Here is an 18,977-nt window from a genome sequence, read left to right as displayed (position 1 = left end):
GTGTGGGGCTAAAGGAAAGCTTAGGCAGTCCTTGCTCTCCAGAGCTTGGAGACAAATAATCCAGAGCCTGGTGCGGGCCACAGGAGTCTCTGGGAACAGGAAGGTGGCATCTTAGACTACATGCCCTATGTGTTGCATAAAGCTCTCTGGAAACCCCATAAAAATTGGGGAAATGATTTTGACGTTAAAAAAGAACTTACTCTAAACTATTCTGTTTTGAAACCTAGAGTCTGAAGAATACTTATCCATCAAAATTCGAAGATTCTGTGATAGTTCCTCTTCAAGAATTTGCGTGGGATCAATATCTACAGGAGAAAAAACGGGTAAAGTGGGTTACTGATGCCAAGCAAAATTCTGCCTGAATTCTTTATCTATGCATTGTTTTTTGGAAGATGGAAAGAATGATTTTAATGGAACTAGATTTCATTTGTCTTCAGTTACATACTTTTCCTAAATTATTTCAGTTATTTGACCAGGCTGGTGTTTTTTGTTTTTTTTTTTTTTCAATCGCAAGTTACTTACACAGTTTTCTTTTGGAAAACATGTGGTACAGGTAAGTTTCACACTCTGCCCCTGCAGAGGTTCTCTCTCTATCCCTGCCTCACACTTATGCATCCTGTGACACCCTTGCACTCTTGTAACTGTGACCTGGCCTTTCCTCTGGGAAGTGTAGGTGGCAGGCACAGAGTTCAGAGATCACGAGGACTTTGTGTAGGCTGCTCCTCCAGGAGCTCTAATGACAGTCGCCTGCTCCTTCAGGTCAGCTTGTCCCAGTTGATGCTTCCTGCTCCCTATTCTGCCCTCTAACGACGCCTTCAGGAACCCCCCAGAGGTCTGTGCCACAGAATTATCCAGGGATGGTAGATAGGTTTGTTGCCAGCCATCACCTGGTCAGATGGTACCACTGCCCAGAGCATGTGACGAAGAGGAAGTTACAGCCCTGCAGGAACTCAGGCCAGGGCATGTGCGAAGTGGTACATCTGCTTGTCCTGACCTAGTCTCAGTCCTGATTCTTCCACCCAGTCTCATCTTTCCAGTGAATGATGAAAATTTCATTTCCTTGATCAGAATGGTTTCTGTTCCTCTGTGTTGATTGCACAAGGATGTGTGATGATCCTGTGATTAAATAACACACGTACATATATATGGTGTTGCTTTATGAAACCGCTTCACTCAGTCACATGAGAGGTGCGAGACTGAGGGAAAAATACCATTTGCTAAGTCTCCTATTTAAAAATTAGCCATAAAAGATTTCCATTGGAGGGGCTGGGGATTTAGCTCAGCGGCATAAGCACCTGCCTCGAAAGCAGGCAGTCGTGAGTTCGATCCCTGGTACCGGTAAAAAAAATGAAAAAAGCCAAAAAAAAAAAAAAAAAAAAAAAAAGATTTCCATTGGAATTTAAAAGAACTGTAGAAAACACTTACATATGGTGCTCGTTTTATGCCAGCCACTATTCTAATGGCTAAATCTACAACAGTCCTAGCCAAACTAGGACACTTAACATCAAACAATACATTTAAAACTGTTGCCATCAAGCTTATGGTAACTCCCTACCGGTCCCATGCTCTCTGCCTGCAGAAAACCCTTGTTAGCGTGGCCTGTGGGTTGGAACGGCTCCTGTGTATCCCCGCTGCCCTCTTTAGATTCTGGCCCTCCCTGTGAGCTGGGACACCTGGTAATATCTGGAGCACTTGCTCCTGCCTTTCAGGGCTCCTGCATGAATCCTTCTACTGAATTACTGCTGCTGCTTACCACGCATTGTCCATCTTTATCTTTGATCTCTCACACATCCTCTGAATATGTGTCACCTTAACCTTCACTTATTTTTCAGGTCATTGTTTTGGTCTTTCTTGGGTGTAAGCTTTTGTCTTACATCTCAGTGAGATGTTCATTAATTGGGTCCAGCTGGCCTTGGCTTCTTCAGAATGTAATCCACTCTGAGGGAAGGGCTTTTGGATATTTAGGAAGAACTTTCTACTTCCAAGAGGGAAAACCTCATAGGTCTTAGTGATGGAAGGCCCCAGAAACCTTCCGATCCAGGCTGTTTGCTTGCGGCAGGAGGGAAGGTGCCCTTGTGTACAGAACAGAAAGACAAGGCATTATGTCTTCAGCCTCTTCCCATTTCTCCCATCAGGCTGACTAAAGAGTCCACAATTAGATTATTTTCCTTTTTGGGCTTTGGATCTGTGAAATATAACATTGATAAATTTGACCATTATGGAATGTTAGCATGTTAGGATTTATCAATGGTTTATGGTTGGTTGGTTGGTTTTTTGAGACCGGGTTTTGCTTTGTATATCACATTGGCCCTGAATTCTCTATGTAGTCCAGGCTGACCTCCAACTCACTGAGATCCTCATGCCTCAGCCTCCTGAGTGCTGGGGGATAACAGGCATGTACCACCTCACCTGGCTAGAAATGCAAATTCTTAGCTCCATCCCATAATAAGAAAGTCCTGACTGCCTGCTGAGACCGGAGAACGGCTGCACTGCTTTTCCATGGTTTGCCATGGCTCGCAGTGAGTAGCAATAAACTGAGTCTCCAAGATCCGTGCTGGTATTATTCAGACAACTGAATGCAGAGGTCTTGTGCTCTAGGTAAATGATCTGGGGATCACAGTGCACAATGTATGTATCATTGTTGTTGCTGATTGATGTGTTTTGAAATTTTGGGATTTCTTTCGCTTTGAAATCAAATAGGTTTGAGAAAAGGGGGGGAGGGGCTCACTCTAGCCCTGCTGCTATGTTTAAAAAAATAAAGAAATAAACTGAATCTCCTCAGTGGGGACCTCAGTCCGTGACCACACTGGAGAATTTAGGAGGCTGACTATCAGCCTGGCATGAATGAAAATACTAACCTTGTTTTTGGAGGGACTTAAAGTGTTGAAGATGAGTTTTCTTCCTCAGTGTCCCTGACTGTTCCAGAAATCCCTGCTGGCCCTTGGGAAGATGTCCTCAATGTGACCCCCAAACACATAATCCTTGCATTGAAAACCATTTCTTGGGGGCTGGGGATTTAGCTCAGTGGCATAAGCGCCTGCTTTGCAAGCTCATGGTCGTGAGTTTGATCCCCGGTACCAATTAAAAAAAAGAAAAGAAAACCATTTCTTATCCAAAATCCCTGACCCTTCAAAGTATACATGCAATAAAATTCACTTCCTAAATAAAGACAGGAACTGTTTTTTCTTTGCAAGTTAATGCAATTATGCTATGCAAAAAGTGATTTTTATTAACAGTATTATCTCTACTATGATTGTAACTTTTTTAAGATTGCTTTTTAGATCATTCTGGGATTTCAGTGGCATTAAATTCTCTAAAATAATCATAAGTTCTCTTTCACAGCAGAATTCTAAAAGATGGTAACACACACACACATTTTAAAAATATTCAAGGCTAGAGTTGACAAATTAAGTTGATAAATTAGTGTTGATTCCAACCTGTTATATAGGAGTTTAGCAAATTGTTGCTTTTTTTTCATTGTTTTTTGGTTTTTTGTTTTGTTTTGTTTTGGTCCTTTCCTTTATAGGAGCTCAAGGGTGAAATCTGGGAATATTCTTCGTATGTGATGTGTTTTCTCAACGACCAGTTCCTGGGGGATGCGTTTGATCTGCAAAGATGGGCCCAGACGGTGTGGGATGTTGTGGATGTGAAGCCTCCGGCACTGTACCAAGCCCTGACTTTGGATTATTCCGCTAAATTCCTACGAGACACCAAGGTAAGTTACACTGATTTTAAAGAGTAACAGTGGAAACTTTGATCATTTCTACTGATTCCTTATTAATTTTCTATGCCCTAACAAAAGAGATAGAAAAGGTAGGAGATTAGGTTGTAAGCCCTCAAAGAATAGCACAGTAGTATGTAAAGCAGGTATGTATTTTTATAGGGAGAATATCATTGTTCAAATATTTCTACTCTCTGTCAGAGATTTGTGTGTATGAATTATTTATTTTAAAATATAAAGACTGAACCAGGCATGTTGGCACATGCCCATAAGCCCAGCATTTGGAGGCAGAGGCAGGAAGTTTACCAAGAGTTTGAGGCCAGCCTGCACTACATACGATCCTGGCTCTGAAGAACAAAGAAATAAATAAAATAGAATAAAATGAAATAAAATATTAAACAATAAAGATGCCTTGGTGTAGCCTCAGCTACTCAGGCAAACCTGAGATCCCATCACAAAACAACTAAAAATCTAAACTAAAGTCTACAAACTATAGAAAGACATCCTCCCATAGCAAGCTGAGCCCAGGCTAGTAGGAAAATTTTAAATCAATAGTGGATTTTTTTTATTTTAATAAATTTGTTGAAAACCAGATTGCTAATATATAAGAGGAAAGCATGGCTGAGAGGAAAGGGGACATTTGAAAGCTTGTGTGGTAGATGGTGAGAGTGGCCAGGACATGCCAGGGGAATTGTCAGTGGCAGAAGACAGTAAGAAATGTGAGGCCTAGGGTATTCAGGTGGTAAGAGGCGGGGAGAAAACTAGAAAGGGCTGTAAAGAAAAGCTGAGGGGGCTGGGGATTTAGCTCAGCGGCATAAGCGCCTGCCTTGCAAGCAGGCAGTCACGAGTTCGATCCCCAGTACCGATAAAAAGGAAAAAGACAAAAAAAAAAAGAAAAGCTGAGGCCAGATTCTGAGCCAGTCACCAGGTTAGTATGGCAATAGAAACAAAAGTGTTCTGTGAATGAAAGGACAGAGCAACTGGGCCAGGGGAAAGGAGAAGAAAAAGAAAAAGGGAAAAGATGGTATGTATCTAGGTAAACATATACAAATGTATGTATGTGTATGTATGCAAGACAGATAAACATACTACTGATCTCTGTTAGTTCATCAAAAAGAACAGTCTGTGCTGTCATGTTTGACTGTTTGATCATTTTTTCTGCCTAGATCTTGTAACCTGAACAACTAGTTTAAGATAACATGCAACATATTAACTAGTGTTAATTTCTTATTTTTTGAAATTCTGTATCATATCTATCCTTTTTTTCTGTTTTACTTTTTAAAAAGAAAAAATATTTTGTATGTTGCTGAGATACCTTGTAGCTACAACTGTCACCTGCTAGAAGTTGTTGTGTGCTCATGGTAACCTGTGTCTGTGTCTATAGAATGACCCAGCACTGGGATCTTTGCAAAGGCAAAGGACAGAAATAAAATTTAGTAGGTGCTCTGTGAATGCTCCTTTGAATGAACAGTGCATTTTGAAAATGCAAGAAACTCAGGAGAGTGAGGGAGAATTGAATGTCCACAGCCGATTGACAAAGGGACAGGAGTCTCAAAGTGCATAGTATATGTGAGTGCCAGGGGTCAGCAAGGAGGCTGGAATTCGTAGGAAACAGTCTGTGAAAATGGGGAATCAGCGCCACCAGTTCTGAAGGAGAGAAGGTGGGTACTGAAGTGACACGGGATGTTTGTGATTGACAGGAAGCCTGGAGAGCCAGCTCTGGAACAGGCGGGCACCAAGGGAGGCCGGATAGTGGGGAAACAGGTCCAGGCTGAGGCCACAGGAATGTGTGGCACGACGTCCTGCTAGCCCAGGGTCCACATTGGCTTGTCAGTTCTCCTCATGGGTCTGCCTCCCTGCCTGGATCTCCGAGGGCCTGGGTAAGGGCACCGCTCTGGCGAGCCTGCGTGACATCCCTACAACCTGCTGTCCCAGGAGAAAGAGAGGGAGAATCTGGCCCCTCTAGGTTCTGGAGAATGGGGGGGGGGGTGTGGTCCTGTGAGAGATTACAAAAGGGGGTGTATTCAAATGGTAAGAAGGGAGGAGGCAAACCAGGTGTGGTGTCCACGTGTGTAATCTTAACACAGGGATCATTCCAAGTTTGAGACCAGCCTGGGCTACAAAGTTAAGCTCAAGACCTGCCTGAACTGCATAGAGACGCTCACTCAAAAAAGACCCCCCCCAAAAAAAAAAGAAAAAAAAGGAGGAGGGAGCTGAGGAAGGCTGAGACCAGATTCTGATTTATTGCTCACTCTGAGCCAAAGAGATTTTATCCAGAAGCAAATCAAGAGTCTTTGGGAAAGCTTATGACATAATCCGCTTTATTGTTTTTGGGAAAAGAATTTAGAGCAGTGCCACAGCAGGCCCCGGCTAAGCTGCTGTGGTGGTGCGGCGAGGGAAGGGGAAGCCGGATGAGCTGGTGGGGGCAGTGAGGACGCAGGACTTAGATTCCAGAGAGAGCGTGGACCTTTCCAGGTCCAACCCAGGGGCTCGTTGGCTTGCAGGACAGAGCCATGTGCTCGCTTAGTATGGCTGTGGGTCTGCTGTTAGTGACAGCGAGGTCAGCCTGTGGTGCTTTCGCTTGATCGCTCTTGGTCAGCACTTCCAGGACTGTCTGCCCCGGCTGACTCAGGGATAATCTGTTGAGGCACAGGTAAAGTTCATTACTTGTTTCCTCAGTCAATCACACTTTCCGGGAGCACCCCCTTTTCTTCTTATGCCTGTGAGGTTTACTATATTCTGCTTCCTATTATTGTTCTGTTTTAATATTCTTTGTTAAGAATTTGTAGTATAGAAGCTGAGATCCTCAAACAGATCGATTATAATACGTCCTTACCAGGTGTCAGATAGTATTTTAATCCTTTGACTTAAAGGAAGGTTAGAGTAATATAAAACAATATAATTATTAAAAATGAGATTATGTTTCCCAGACTCTGAAGGAGGAGGGCAGGGCCAGTGATGGACCTCATTAAATCAAGTGGCTTTTGACACTTGGGAATGGTGTCCAGGATTAGAAGTGCGTTCAGTGCCAGTGTGATGAAAGCCAGTGTTTTCACACTCGGTGCCACTTTGTAGACCGAGGCAGGGTTAAAAAGGGCAGCAGTGAAAGTACGAGCTGGGCACAGGGTGCAGGTGAGGGGGTTTTGAAGGGTGCCCGGAGCCCAGCGTCCTCCTGGTCCCTGCTGCTGGCCCTGCACTGCCGGTAGCCGTGGTGGCCTTTGAGAGCAGAGGACGCCTGTCCGTGGCTAACTGGTCAGTGCCGTCTCCAAAATTCCCGGACACGTAATAACCAAAGCCACGGCATCACAATGGGTCCTTTCCCAGAACTACTCGGTAAAGGCAGGAGATGTAAAGAATTCTCAGTCCGTTTCCCCAAGAGGAAGCAGCCACGCCCCTGCCCACCCTGTGCTTGTGGGTGGTGGGCATCCAGGCCAGGCGTGGGAAATTAGCACCCTTCAGAGCTTTACTGCTGAAGGATTGTAAGACTGCACAATGGAAACAAAGTCGTAATGTAATGTAGGTTGTAGAGACTTGGTAAAATAAACTTAAATCATTCATTTAATTTTGCTATTACATTATTCATTGGTAATTCTGTTCAAATCTAATCAACCAAAAACAGAATATGTGCCCTGTTTTTGGTCACTTCTAAAAGTTGTCCCTGATTGGCATGAATTTTTATTATTTTTTTTCTCTTTGAAATAAAATGGATTTGAAATACATAAATAACAGTTTCCTGTGAGATATTGACCTGTCTTATCTTTTTCTCCCTAATTTTATTAGCATGATTTTGTGTTCTTGGACATTAGTATTGATTTGTTTCCAATTGGAAGATTGATTTTTGAGGTAAGATTTTGATACCATTTTTCTTTTAATCAGTTAGGAGTCCTCTATAACTGTTGAAATATTAAGATTTAATCTTGGAAATCTTTCGTCTTTATTTTGTAGCTATACTGTGATAAATGTCCCAAAACATGTAAAAATTTTCAGACCTTGTGTACAGGAAAAGCGGGAATTTCCCAAAGAGGCACAACGCTGCATTACAAAGGGTCGATTCTTCATCGAGTAGTACAGAATGGCTGGATACAAGGAGGAGGTGAGTTTAAAATTTTAAATAAACTTAATTGCAACATGAAATCAATGTCAAAATTTTCATTTGTCTACTTTTATAAAATTAACATTGAATTATATATTCCTAATACTTAATATATAGAGTATTTTATATGGCCAGATAACAATTAAGGTATTCATACTTTCTTTTACTACAGACCCCTTGCACTGAGCTAAATCCCCAGCCCGCTTTTATTTTTTTATTTTGAAATAAGGTCTTGTGACTCTGCTACATTGTCCAGGCTGGCCTCAACCTTGCAACCCTCCTGCTCAGCTTTCTGAATGCAAGTGTGTGTCAGGATGTCTGGTTTATTTATATTCCTTTCTTTTTTTTTTTTTTTTCTTTTTTGTCTTTTTGAGACAGGGTCTCACTATGCAGTCCAGGTTGGCCTTGAGCTCATTTTGTAGCGTAGGCTGGTCTCAGCAACACCTGATGATCCTCCTCCCTCAGCCTCCCAAGTGCTGGGATTACAGGCGTGAGCCACCATGCCCGGCTCCTATATTCATTTTTTAAAATCCCTCCTTATTAAAGTAAATATATTTAGCCAGACATAGTGGCACAAGCCTATAATCCCAGCACATTAGGAGTCGGAGGCAGGAGTATCAAAAATTTGAATCCAGCCTGGGCAAGTTAGAAACTTAGTTAAACCCCATCTCACAATTAAAAAAAAAAATGAGCTGGGATGTGGCTCAATGCAAAGGCCCTAGATCCATTTCCCAGTACTACAACTAATTAGCTAAACAAATACATTTAAGTTACCAAGAGCATTCCAAATTAAAAGTTGACATGAGTGTAAAGTGACATGTTTTAAATCAAAAAGTAATTTTGAATGTTCAACTAAATACATAAAATTATCTGGAAATGCAGCACTTTTGAGAAACATACCATGGATGGAAATTTGAAAATAGAATAGACAACATCTCTCCAGCCCCAAGGGAAGGCAAGACAACATCTCTCACCAGAGATGCTGTATTATTACTAGAGAAAAGTATTATCTGAAGGATTTTGGTCTTTGTTTTGTTTTCTTTTCAGGTCAGTCCTTTGGCTATGCAGACAAAGTGTCTGATTAACATAACAAAATTAAATTTTGGAGAGCTGCCAGGAGATATTCCATAGGGAACAATCAGGTAGCAATTTAAAAGTAATTGGTTTAGTGTGGTAGATTTGCTTGAACTTGATGTCATATACAGAAACATAAATTGATTTTTAATTTTTTAGCATGATCTGGAATATTCTGAGGCTGATGAGGTAGAAAATGCAGATGCCTTCCAGGCATCTTGTATGGGGAACCACTGTTTGACCCTGAGTCATTCCAAAATGAGATCAGTTCACAAATTCTGTTATCCAACCTCATTGTTTTTCCACTTAATATATGATATTTATCTTCCTGTATTGATAAACATACAATATTTTGGAATTTTTTGAAGTTTTTTATAACATTGCTAAACCAATTTTATCACCCACTGAGGAATTTTTTTGTTAGTTTATAACAATCCTCAAGGAGGCCAATATCTGAGCTTTTTTATTTTTGTTTTTCTGAGATGGTGTCTCATTATGTGGCCCAGGCTGACCTTCCAGCTCATGGCAGTCCTCCTGCTCAGCCTCCCAAGTGCTGGGATCACAAGGCAGGCACCACCACACCTGACCCAGAGCCTTCTAATTCTGAGTCCTAATGACGCATGATCAAGATCTCAGCTGCTACATTCTTTTCTGTTTTGGTTCTCATTAAATTCTCCCAGAGCAGTGCTTGGAAAAAGGCAGTCATCTTATTTGTCTATTTCTTTGTGGTAAAATAATAGTAAAGTGCACAGATTTTTGAATCATATTTCAGACGGCGAGGGAACAGTGTTAAGGGCAGCATGGAAAAAGTGAGATTATGTTAGAGTCAAACCCAAACTCTGACACATACAGGTTGGCTGTGCCACACGGCATCGCTGAGTCAGTTTCTTCACCCTGAAGGAAGCACGGCTGTAACCGTACACAGATGTGTAAGGATTCGGTGACGTGCTTGCCTTCAGCGCCATCCTCTGGACGCTGTCCTTTGCCTTGAGATTTCCGTCTGCTCTGGAGCACGGGAGCCGAGTGTTGTTCTGTACACAGCGTGGGATGCTCCCAGACACGTTGCTTCTCCTTAGGACCACCCAGCCCCACACTGTCCATGCCGCCCCCTGTCGCTTCTGCCTCCTCCCGCTTGTTCACTTGCCCACATGTGGGCCTCCCAGCTCTTCACTACACACGTCAAGTATATATGGGCCAGGAGGCTTTTGTCACGTGCTAGGTATCCACCAACCGGTCTAATTTTTGTCCAAAGCGCATGTCAGGGCCAGGTGTGGTGGCTCATGCCTGTAATCCCAGCACTTGGGAGGCTGAGGCAGGAGGATCACTGTGAGTTCAAATCCAGCCTGGCCTACAACGTGAGTTCAAGGCTAGCCTGAACTGCAGAGTAAACCTTATCTCAAACAGACCAAAAAAGAAAGAAAAAAAAAAAGCGCATCTCTGCCAGGCCCTGCCTGGCTTCCTGTTTGAAACTGCCCCTTTTTGCCCCATGTTCCTCTCCTCAGTAGGCCTTGATACTCACTTAACCCTTTACCTTGCTTTATTTCTAGCTATACTGCTTTTCACCTTTGGAATTGCTCTTGTATATGTGTAAGACATACTATCACATGGATACAATGGTATATGATAACTTGTTTATTGTTTTTCTCTTCACTAGAATATGAATTTCGTGAGGGTAGAGGTTTTTCTTTTTTTCAGTGTTGCATCCTATGTTCTTGACAGTGCCTGGCATATAGCAGGTGCTTGATGAACATTTGTTGAAAGCATGGATGAATAAATAAATGAAGAGATAGTTGAACAGGAAGCATACATTCTTTTAATCTTAAAAGTTCAGCTGGGTGTGGTGACACACACCTGTAATGCCAGCACTTTGCAGACCAAAGCAGAAGGCTCATGGTGAGTTTGAGGCCAGCCTAGGCTACGTAGTGAGTTCAGAGCCAGCCTCAATTACATAGTGAGACCCTGTCTCAAAAAACAGAAAAAGAAAAAAAAAAAGGAAAAGAAAAGAAAGTATAAAGTTACAGAAGAGGGACTCTGAAGTCTTCTAGGGAGCCACAGCAGGGTGACAGGGTTCAAACCAATAACTGGTAAACAACACCACTAAAATGTTCCACACAGAAATCCCAAAGATAAAGAATTCCATGTAATTCATAAAAGGCAGAAACCACCAGTGTGAGGATAGGCGTCTGAAGTTGAGGACAAAAGAAATACGTGATGAATCACTCAGAGACGCCTTAAAAATGATAGGAGAGGGCTGGGGATTTAGCTCAGCAGTGTAAGAACCTGCCTTGCAAGCAGGCGGTCGTGAGTTCGATCCCTGGTACCATTGAAAAAAAAAATCAAAAATGATAGAGCGAGAAAAATTCTCCCAGCACCTACGAAACGTAAGAAGTCTAAAAAGAGGATTCTAAGACTAAGTGTAGTTAGAGATTTGTGTTTGGTCCTCAAAGGCGAGAAAGAAAAGGAGGGCAAACCGAGAAAGAAAGAAGAGAGCCTTTATTGTGGGCACGGGAGGACTGGCAGAGAGATGCGAGCACCTACCCTCCAAGGGAGAGAAAACGGGGTGGAGCTGAGGGGGCGGGCAGGATGACGTGTTGACAGCTGATTGGGGGAGCCTTGGCGTGCGTGTGAAAGAAGCACTTCGATTGGGGTTTGCCAGAGAATGCGGAAGTCAGTGCTGAAGGGAGGCGCTGTGCAGCGCCATGTTGACTGGGAAGACCACACCAGGGAAAACCCGTCAACTAGAAGATTGCACACGTGGAATAAAAAACCCATTTACAGAAATAGCTGAAGTTTACAGAAATGGCCACGAATGGGGGAAGAACTCAACCTACAGGTAAGTGCAGCTTGCAGGATGCCAAATCACTGAAGAAAAGGAAGCTTCTCACAATGCATCATAGTTAAAATTCTGCGTGTTCAATAAAAACACAAAATCTTAAAAGTTGTTAGAGGGCATGGTGGTGCATGCCTGTAATCCCAGCATTAGGGAGACAGACAGGATCTCTGTTTAAAGCCAGCCTGGGCTGCAGAGTAAAGCCCTGTCTTAAAAAGACAAAAACCTAAAAAAAAAAAAAAAAACTGTCAGAAGAAAGCAAAAATCTATAAGGATTACAGCAGATTTCTCAACACCAAGTTTTTTTTTTTTAAATTTTATTTAAGGAGGAAAAAAAAAAACAAAGGGTGCAAGTTATACAGAATTTCAGAAAAAGTACCAGGACATCACTAGTTAATAGATTACATATTGTCATCTTAGAAATAGTTGTTCAAGTTACAAAATTAAAGCATATAAAGTGGACATTCATACAGTGAGACTGCAAACAGTTCTGTTCAATGATCCAACAAAACTCAGTAATATGGTTATCTAATACACTTAAATATACATGCAGTTATATCCTTTAGAGCACTTTCTTTTCCTCTCTTTTGTTCAATGACAATTACACATTTTGGGTTTCTTTACTCCCACAGTTCTTATTACTTTTTTTGAAAAGAATAACACCAAATGTGACATAACGAAACAGAGTCAGTCAAATCAAAAGGATGGACATAATAACATACTGTAAAAACAAAATACAAGGTGATCAACATTGGTTCCCATAATGCCTCTTGCTATCTTAAAAAGAATTGCCTATATCATCAGTTATAATAAAATTGAACAAAACAGTAAAGAACAAAACCGGCAAGACCAAAACATTGGAGACATTGCAGGACTTCAAAGGAAGATAATAGTCAAACCAGAATGGGCATCATAATGAATCTTATTGTCTTCACAGTTGTTGCCTATACTTTCAAACTTGGTACTATCAAGCAAAACAATAGAGGAAAATCAGTCAAAACAAGATGGTGAGAGCAATACAGGGTTTCAAATCAAGTTAATAGGAAATAGAAGTGGGTTACTATAATATATCCTGCTTTTTTAATTTTTTCCTTAATTAAAAAGATAAAAATAGGGGCTGGAGGTTTAGCTCAGCAGCATAAGTGCCTGCCTTGCAGGCAGGCAGTCATGAGTTCGATCCCCAGTACCGATAAAAAGAAAAAAGACAAAAAACAAAACAAACAAAAAAGATAAAAATAAAAAAGTAAATAATAAAGACTGAGATAAAAGAGGACATAGCACAGGTCAAAACATAATCATTTAAGTAAAATAGTCTCAACACCAAGTTTAAAGGCATGGAGAGCTTGGAGTAAAGTATTTCAAATCCTAAAAGAAAACAACTTCCAACCCAGACTATTTCTCAAAGTTGATTGACAAATAAGGACTTTACACAAAAATGAATACTTTTAAGAGTTACATGAACTCCAAACCAGCACTCCAAAGAAAATACCCCAGAGTATTTTAGATAGAGACAACAAAACCAAAAAATCAGATCAAATGATGCATCAAGCAAGGTGAGTAGTTAAACAAAAAACGGAAAAAGAACACAATGACAGAAGTATGTCAGTACCTTTCAGTGATAACGTCAGTGATTTAATTGACCTCCGCTCGCCAATTTAAAAACATAGCTTAGCACACTGGATCAGAAAAGAAAAGCCAGGTGTGGTGGTGTATACTTGTAGTCCTTGCACTTGGGAGGCGGAGGCAGGAGGATCAGTATGAGATCATGGCCAGTCTGGGCTACACTGCTGAGACCCTGTCTCAGAACAACAAACACACACAGAATGAAACAAGCAACCCTCCCCCAATAAATTGTGACCTAAAATAGTAGCTAGAAAATAGTTTAATATTTCAGTATTTCAGAAGTTTGCAATATAATTGAAGCTACCTATAAGAGTTACTATGAGGAGGCCAGGGGTTTAGCTCAGTGACACAAGTGCCTTCTTGGCAAGCATGAGGTCATGAGTACCAAAAGAAAAGAGTTATTATGAGGACAAAACGGAATTATGAAAGTAAAACTTTTATACAATACAACTGAAATAGTAATATTTCCATGGTGTAGATATTAAGCAAATAAGTGACTGACTTTAGTCATTGTTACACATAGCATCATAATTTAAAGCATCTTTCCCCCCATGATTCTGCTACTCTCACCTTTGCTGGACCCGAATTTTGTTTGTTATTTCTCAGATATAGTAGCTGGAAAAGGAAATGATGGGGAGTCTATTTATGGACCAACATTTGAAGGTATGGATCTTTAAATTTTGTCAGTCCTGTATTAGTTGATTATTCGAGTTTTAAGAGAAGTGGGTATTTTGCATTCCAATAAGATGGTGTTGGGGGTAAATGTTTAGTAAAAGTGGAAGTTAAAAATGGGGAAAGGCACCCTGGTCCAATCTAGAACATGGGTTCATTCAAAAAGAAGGGGCTGGGGATGTGGCTTATTGGTAGAGCTCTTGCCTTGTATATACAATGCCCTAAATTCAATCCCCAGCACCACCACACATAACAAAACCCAACAAAGTAGTGAGGTGTGGTGACGCACACCTGTAATCCCAGTACTCAAGAAGCTGAGGCAGGAGGATTGGTGCAAGTTTGAGACCAGCCTGGGCTATGCAGTAAGCTCAAGTCCAGCCTGAACTGCATAGCAAGACCTTACCTTGAAGAGACTGGGGGGGGGGGATTAGAATTTCATTTGATCAGAGCTCAACCAACATTTTAAATCTGTAAATTCATAATGATATTATAAAATGAAGCCAGGGCCAGGGGTATAGCTCTGTGGCACAGCACTTTCTGTGGGAAACATGAGGTCTTGAGTTTGATTCCCAGTACCAAAAAATAAAACATAAAGCCTAATTGGCTATCTTTGAGGAAATGATAGGGAAACCAAGTCATTACCTTATACCTGACACATGCAGAGCAAGAATCAAGCACTGATCTGCCTTTCCTACATGAATTATCCCAAATTACACACGACAAGTGTCTTAGTTACTTTTTACTCGTTGCTGAGACAACATACCTGATGACCAAAATTGGGAAAGGAAAGGTTTATTTCTTACAGTTTTTGGAGGTTTCAGTCCATACTCAGTTGGCTCCAAGGCAGGCGGGCATGGCGGGGCTGTATATTCATGGTGTCTGCAAACAGCAAGGCCGACACCGACAAGAGAGAGAGAGAGAGACACCTTCCTGCCATTACATTGTATCCTGGCTCCACCCCTTGTGGGTGTAGCACTGACACCATCAATCCAAGCTGCTCTAAGCATTGAACCAATCACAAACGCATAATGCAAACGCATGAGGCCTGGGGCCACCAACATAAACCATGATGACAAGCATCTCTATTAAAGCATTCCAATTCAGGGTAAGGCTATATAGCTCAGTGGCACAGTGCCTGCCTGGCAAACCACAAGGTTCTTTCTGAGTTTGATTCTGGTGCAAAAAAAAAAAAAAAAGAATAAAAACATAGCAATTAACAAATAAATAAACAGTAGCATGTGTTTTGCCAACCGTGGTGCAATCACTGGTATAGGCATCAGCTGCATTAACGTTTATTCATTTTACAAGAATGGAGACAATAGCTATTCTGTGCCTGCTGTGGCAGGGATGCACCCCTAAGGGCTGGAGCACCAGTCAGGTAAGGAGGATCGAAGCCAGGGCTTCACATGCAAGCTGTTCCCCAGCCTGGCTTGTCTTTTAATGTGGGAAAGGCCAGACTCTAGTGCTGAGGGATGCATAACTGCATGATAAAACTCTGTAAGGAAGCATGTGTATGTATGGTTCTGTAAAAGCCTAAGGAATTACTATTTTGAGTGAGAAAAAAGGGATTGAATTAAAATTTAGGATTTTTAAGCCAGGGTTGGTGGCACACACTTGTAGTTCTAGCACTTGAGAGGCTGAGGCAGGAGGATTACTGTAAATTTGAGGCTAGTCCGGGCTACATAGCAAGACCCTGTCTCAGATTAATTAAATTTAGGGCTTGATAACAACAATCACTAAGCTTATTCTAATTAAGCTTAACTCAATGAATTAAAGTGAACTAAATAATAAATGACCTAATTACAGTATGTAAACTGGTTAATTAGCTGGGTATGGTGACTCAAACCCATAATCCCAGCACTCGGGAGGCTGAGGCAGGAGGATCATTGCGAATTCGAAACCAGCCTGAGCTACAAAGCAAGCTCAAGGCCAGCCTAAACTGCATAGAGAGACCCTGTCTCAAAAAGACAAAAAATAAATAAATAAATAAATAAATAAACTGGTTATTTTAACTTGAGGAAAAGCTGTTTTGCTTTATTGTGAATCAAAATTTTTAAAGCCCCAAATAAATAGTTCCACTTTTTGTGTAGGCAGATGTCATCTGTGGTCATGTCTGCCGACTCCCACTCCTGCTGTCTCTCTGGCAGAAACACGCCGAGGCCAACAGGCTCAGGTCAGACTTTCTACTCACAGTGGTCTCACCCCTTGTCAGAGGATGGACATCCCCCTGCATGGGAAGGATCTGAGGAGGCTTGGGCTCCTCAACGGTGCCCTGAATGCCCCAGGGCCCAGTTTTTTGTTTGTTTCTTCGTTTTTGTCATGGGAAGGAAAGCAACTTCATTTAGCAATGATGTGATAAAAACCAGGGAACTTTATATCAATGAGTAATGTTTTTTAAATGTATGGCTTTTGAAGTTGAGAGCTCAGAGTGAGCTATAAAGAGATGGTAAGAAAGAAGAGTTGATTGTATCCGTGGTTTTTGTTTGTTTCTTTTTGTCTTTGAGACAGAATCTCGCTATGTGGCCCAGACTGGCCTTAAACTTGCAGGAATCCTCCTACCTCAGCCTCCTAAGCGCTGGGGCTACAGGTGTATGTCACCACACTGAGCTATATCCTTTTTCAGATTGCCCTGTAAAGAGTTATACTGGGTCCTGAAGAAGAGGCCTCTTTAGCCAGCCAGTGGACTGTAGCCCTTGTTAAGAAAATCTGTTTTAGCCAAGTGTGTAAAATCTATTTACAGCCTCCCTGTAACCCTAGTACACTGGGAGACTGAGGCAAACGGATTGAAAGTTCGAGTCCAGCCTGGGCAGTGTAGTAACTTAGTGAGACTCTGTCTCAAAAAATAAAATGGGCTCAGTGCAGAAACCTCAGTCACCAGTAACAAACATACACACACACAAAATCTATTCTGTACATAGACTTTCCTCCCAGATTGTGTTTATGGTAGATATTACAATAACTTTTTTTTTTAATTGGTACCAGGGATCAAACTCACGACCACACACTTGCAAGGCAGGCGCTCATGCCGCTGAGCTAACTCCCTAGCTCCTACAATAACTCTTCAAGTTCTCCTATAATCACAGAATTTTTGGTAAAAATGGTATAATGCTATACATTTTCTGTTGCTTAAAGAATTTAAGAAAAAACCAATTGTAATATCTAACAGCAATGATAAATAGTATTTTTCAAAAATTGTGGGAATCTTTGCATTGGGCAGATTTCCATTCCCTAAATGGGTTTATTTCTACATCACACTGAATTGACTGCAGCATACTGATGTAATTATGTAGACTCAGTGATATAAAAAATGTGTAAGTTGCATTGTTACAGTGTTTCAGAGGTCCTTATTCAGCATGGCATTTAACAAGCTAGCCAGAGACACAGTCAAGTGCATTGGTTCTCTCTGGCAAGCATGAGGTCCTGTGTTTGAGTCCCAGTTTAAAAAAAAAAAAAAAACTACTAGAATTAACTACCTCCAGGATGGCTTCATGGTTAAATTTGCTTTGTTTGGAAACTCAAAGTGATAGGAGCAGTTAGCAAGTACAGATTAATAAAATCTCATTTACAGTTCATATTCATATTTCTCAGTTACTCTTAGAGCGTTATGAAGTTACTGAGTAAAAACTCTTCCTGAATTTCTAACCTATCACTTCTTCCTGTGCATTGAACTTGGAAGAAAAACCAGAAATGATATTTCTAGAAAATGGTAGCTCGATCACCACTGTACAATTCTTTTTATTTGTTAACTTTACACTAAAAGAAAACACCACAAAATCTTGGCCAATCCTGAGGTTTGAGAGTAAAATGTGTCTGAAGATTGTAATAATAAGCATAAATTAATTTCATCATCATCAGTGTGCAGGGCCACACCTTGGCAGGACCGTCAGAGTTAAATGGAAGGTACCAGGGGCAGACCTAGCAAAGATTTCTCCAAGTTTTATTGTTTTCTTAAAATAGCCTTTATTTAATAAAATATTGGTATATATTTAAGATTCAAAAGAAGTGTCTTTAATAATGGCATTGGTAGTTTGAATGAGATCCTGCTGCCAACATAGCCTGAGAAGGCTTTCTGACATTTCTTGGTAAACTGAGTATGTACTTTTTACATTACTTTTTAGCACTTATTTTTAGCTATGATAAAGATAAACTAGAACTAAATGCTCAAATAGCTCTAAGATTTTGCAGCATATCTTATAACAGTCCATGTGAATGTTTGCAAGTAATATGAGAAAATAGGATATTTACAATTTGAAGTGTCCTGATATGTGTGATCATGTCTATTACTGAAGTCTTGTTTCTTCCTCACTGTTAAAAATCAATGGAGGTAATAGAAATATTTTATTGATCTACTGATTATTGTCTTTTCTAGATGAAAACTTTTCAGTTCCTCATAATAGGAGAGGAGTTCTTGGAATGGTCAACAAAGGCCGTCATAGCAACGGGTCACAATTCTATATTACACTGCAAGCAGCTCCCTATTTAGACAGGAAATACGTGGCATTTGGGTACGTACTTTGTAAATATATATGTGTGTGTGTGTGTGTGTGTGTGTAATATTCACAACATGTTCAAAAAGGTTTAGATGAGCATTGCACACAGTCTCTGAGCAGCCTATGAGACAGTAAAAAATGTGGTACAAATATGGGCATATAAATATGCTTATATTTACAAATACTCTGTACGAAATTTACTGTCCATAAAACCACAGCACCATTTAGACACAGCCACGATGGTGATCTCTTTGTTAAGGCCTCCATCTGTTCCTTTTATCTGTCAGTAGCCCCCAAAATACTGCCGATTCTGAATTACTCCAAGTCATACCACAGTGCTTTGTAATGTGTCTTTATATGCAGAAGTGAGAAGTAATTCTCCATGAACACTGTGAAGGGACTGATGAAAGCTATCAGTGTCAACACAGAACTTTCTTTTACTGAACAATTTTAAATACAGAAAGTTGGCTGATG

General features: G+C 40.9%; 1 protein-coding gene across 9 annotated transcripts in view; it reads left to right on the top strand.

Annotated features, from left to right (window-relative positions):
• The window catches only part of Ppil6 (peptidylprolyl isomerase like 6), a 28,644-nt gene that overhangs the window by 3,217 nt on the left and 6,450 nt on the right, over positions 1 to 18,977 (top strand). For 4 of the 9 annotated variants that reach the window (XM_023563460.2, XM_003466017.5, XM_063254000.1 and 1 more), the window contains exons 2-7: positions 228 to 323; positions 3,527 to 3,715; positions 7,502 to 7,564; positions 7,667 to 7,814; positions 13,948 to 14,004; positions 18,383 to 18,518. In XM_023563460.2, coding sequence (XP_023419228.2) covers positions 228 to 323; positions 3,527 to 3,715; positions 7,502 to 7,564; positions 7,667 to 7,814; positions 13,948 to 14,004; positions 18,383 to 18,518 — 689 coding nt within the window. Of the gene's footprint in view, positions 1 to 227; positions 324 to 3,526; positions 3,716 to 7,501; positions 7,565 to 7,666; positions 7,815 to 9,740; positions 10,684 to 13,947; positions 14,005 to 16,103; positions 16,187 to 18,382; positions 18,519 to 18,977 lie in introns of those variants that run through there. The other 5 variants (XM_023563458.2, XM_013148527.3, XM_023563459.2 and 2 more) reach the window with 4 other exon arrangements.

Source organism: Cavia porcellus, unplaced genomic scaffold, assembly GCF_034190915.1.
Source record: "Cavia porcellus strain 051 isolate PalLab524CR breed Dunkin Hartley unplaced genomic scaffold, mCavPor4.1 scaffold_7, whole genome shotgun sequence".
In the NCBI taxonomy this organism is placed as follows: domain Eukaryota; kingdom Metazoa; phylum Chordata; class Mammalia; order Rodentia; family Caviidae; genus Cavia; species Cavia porcellus.
The sequence above is the reverse complement of the archived record's forward strand: the minus strand, read 5'-3'. Positions and strand labels throughout refer to the sequence as shown.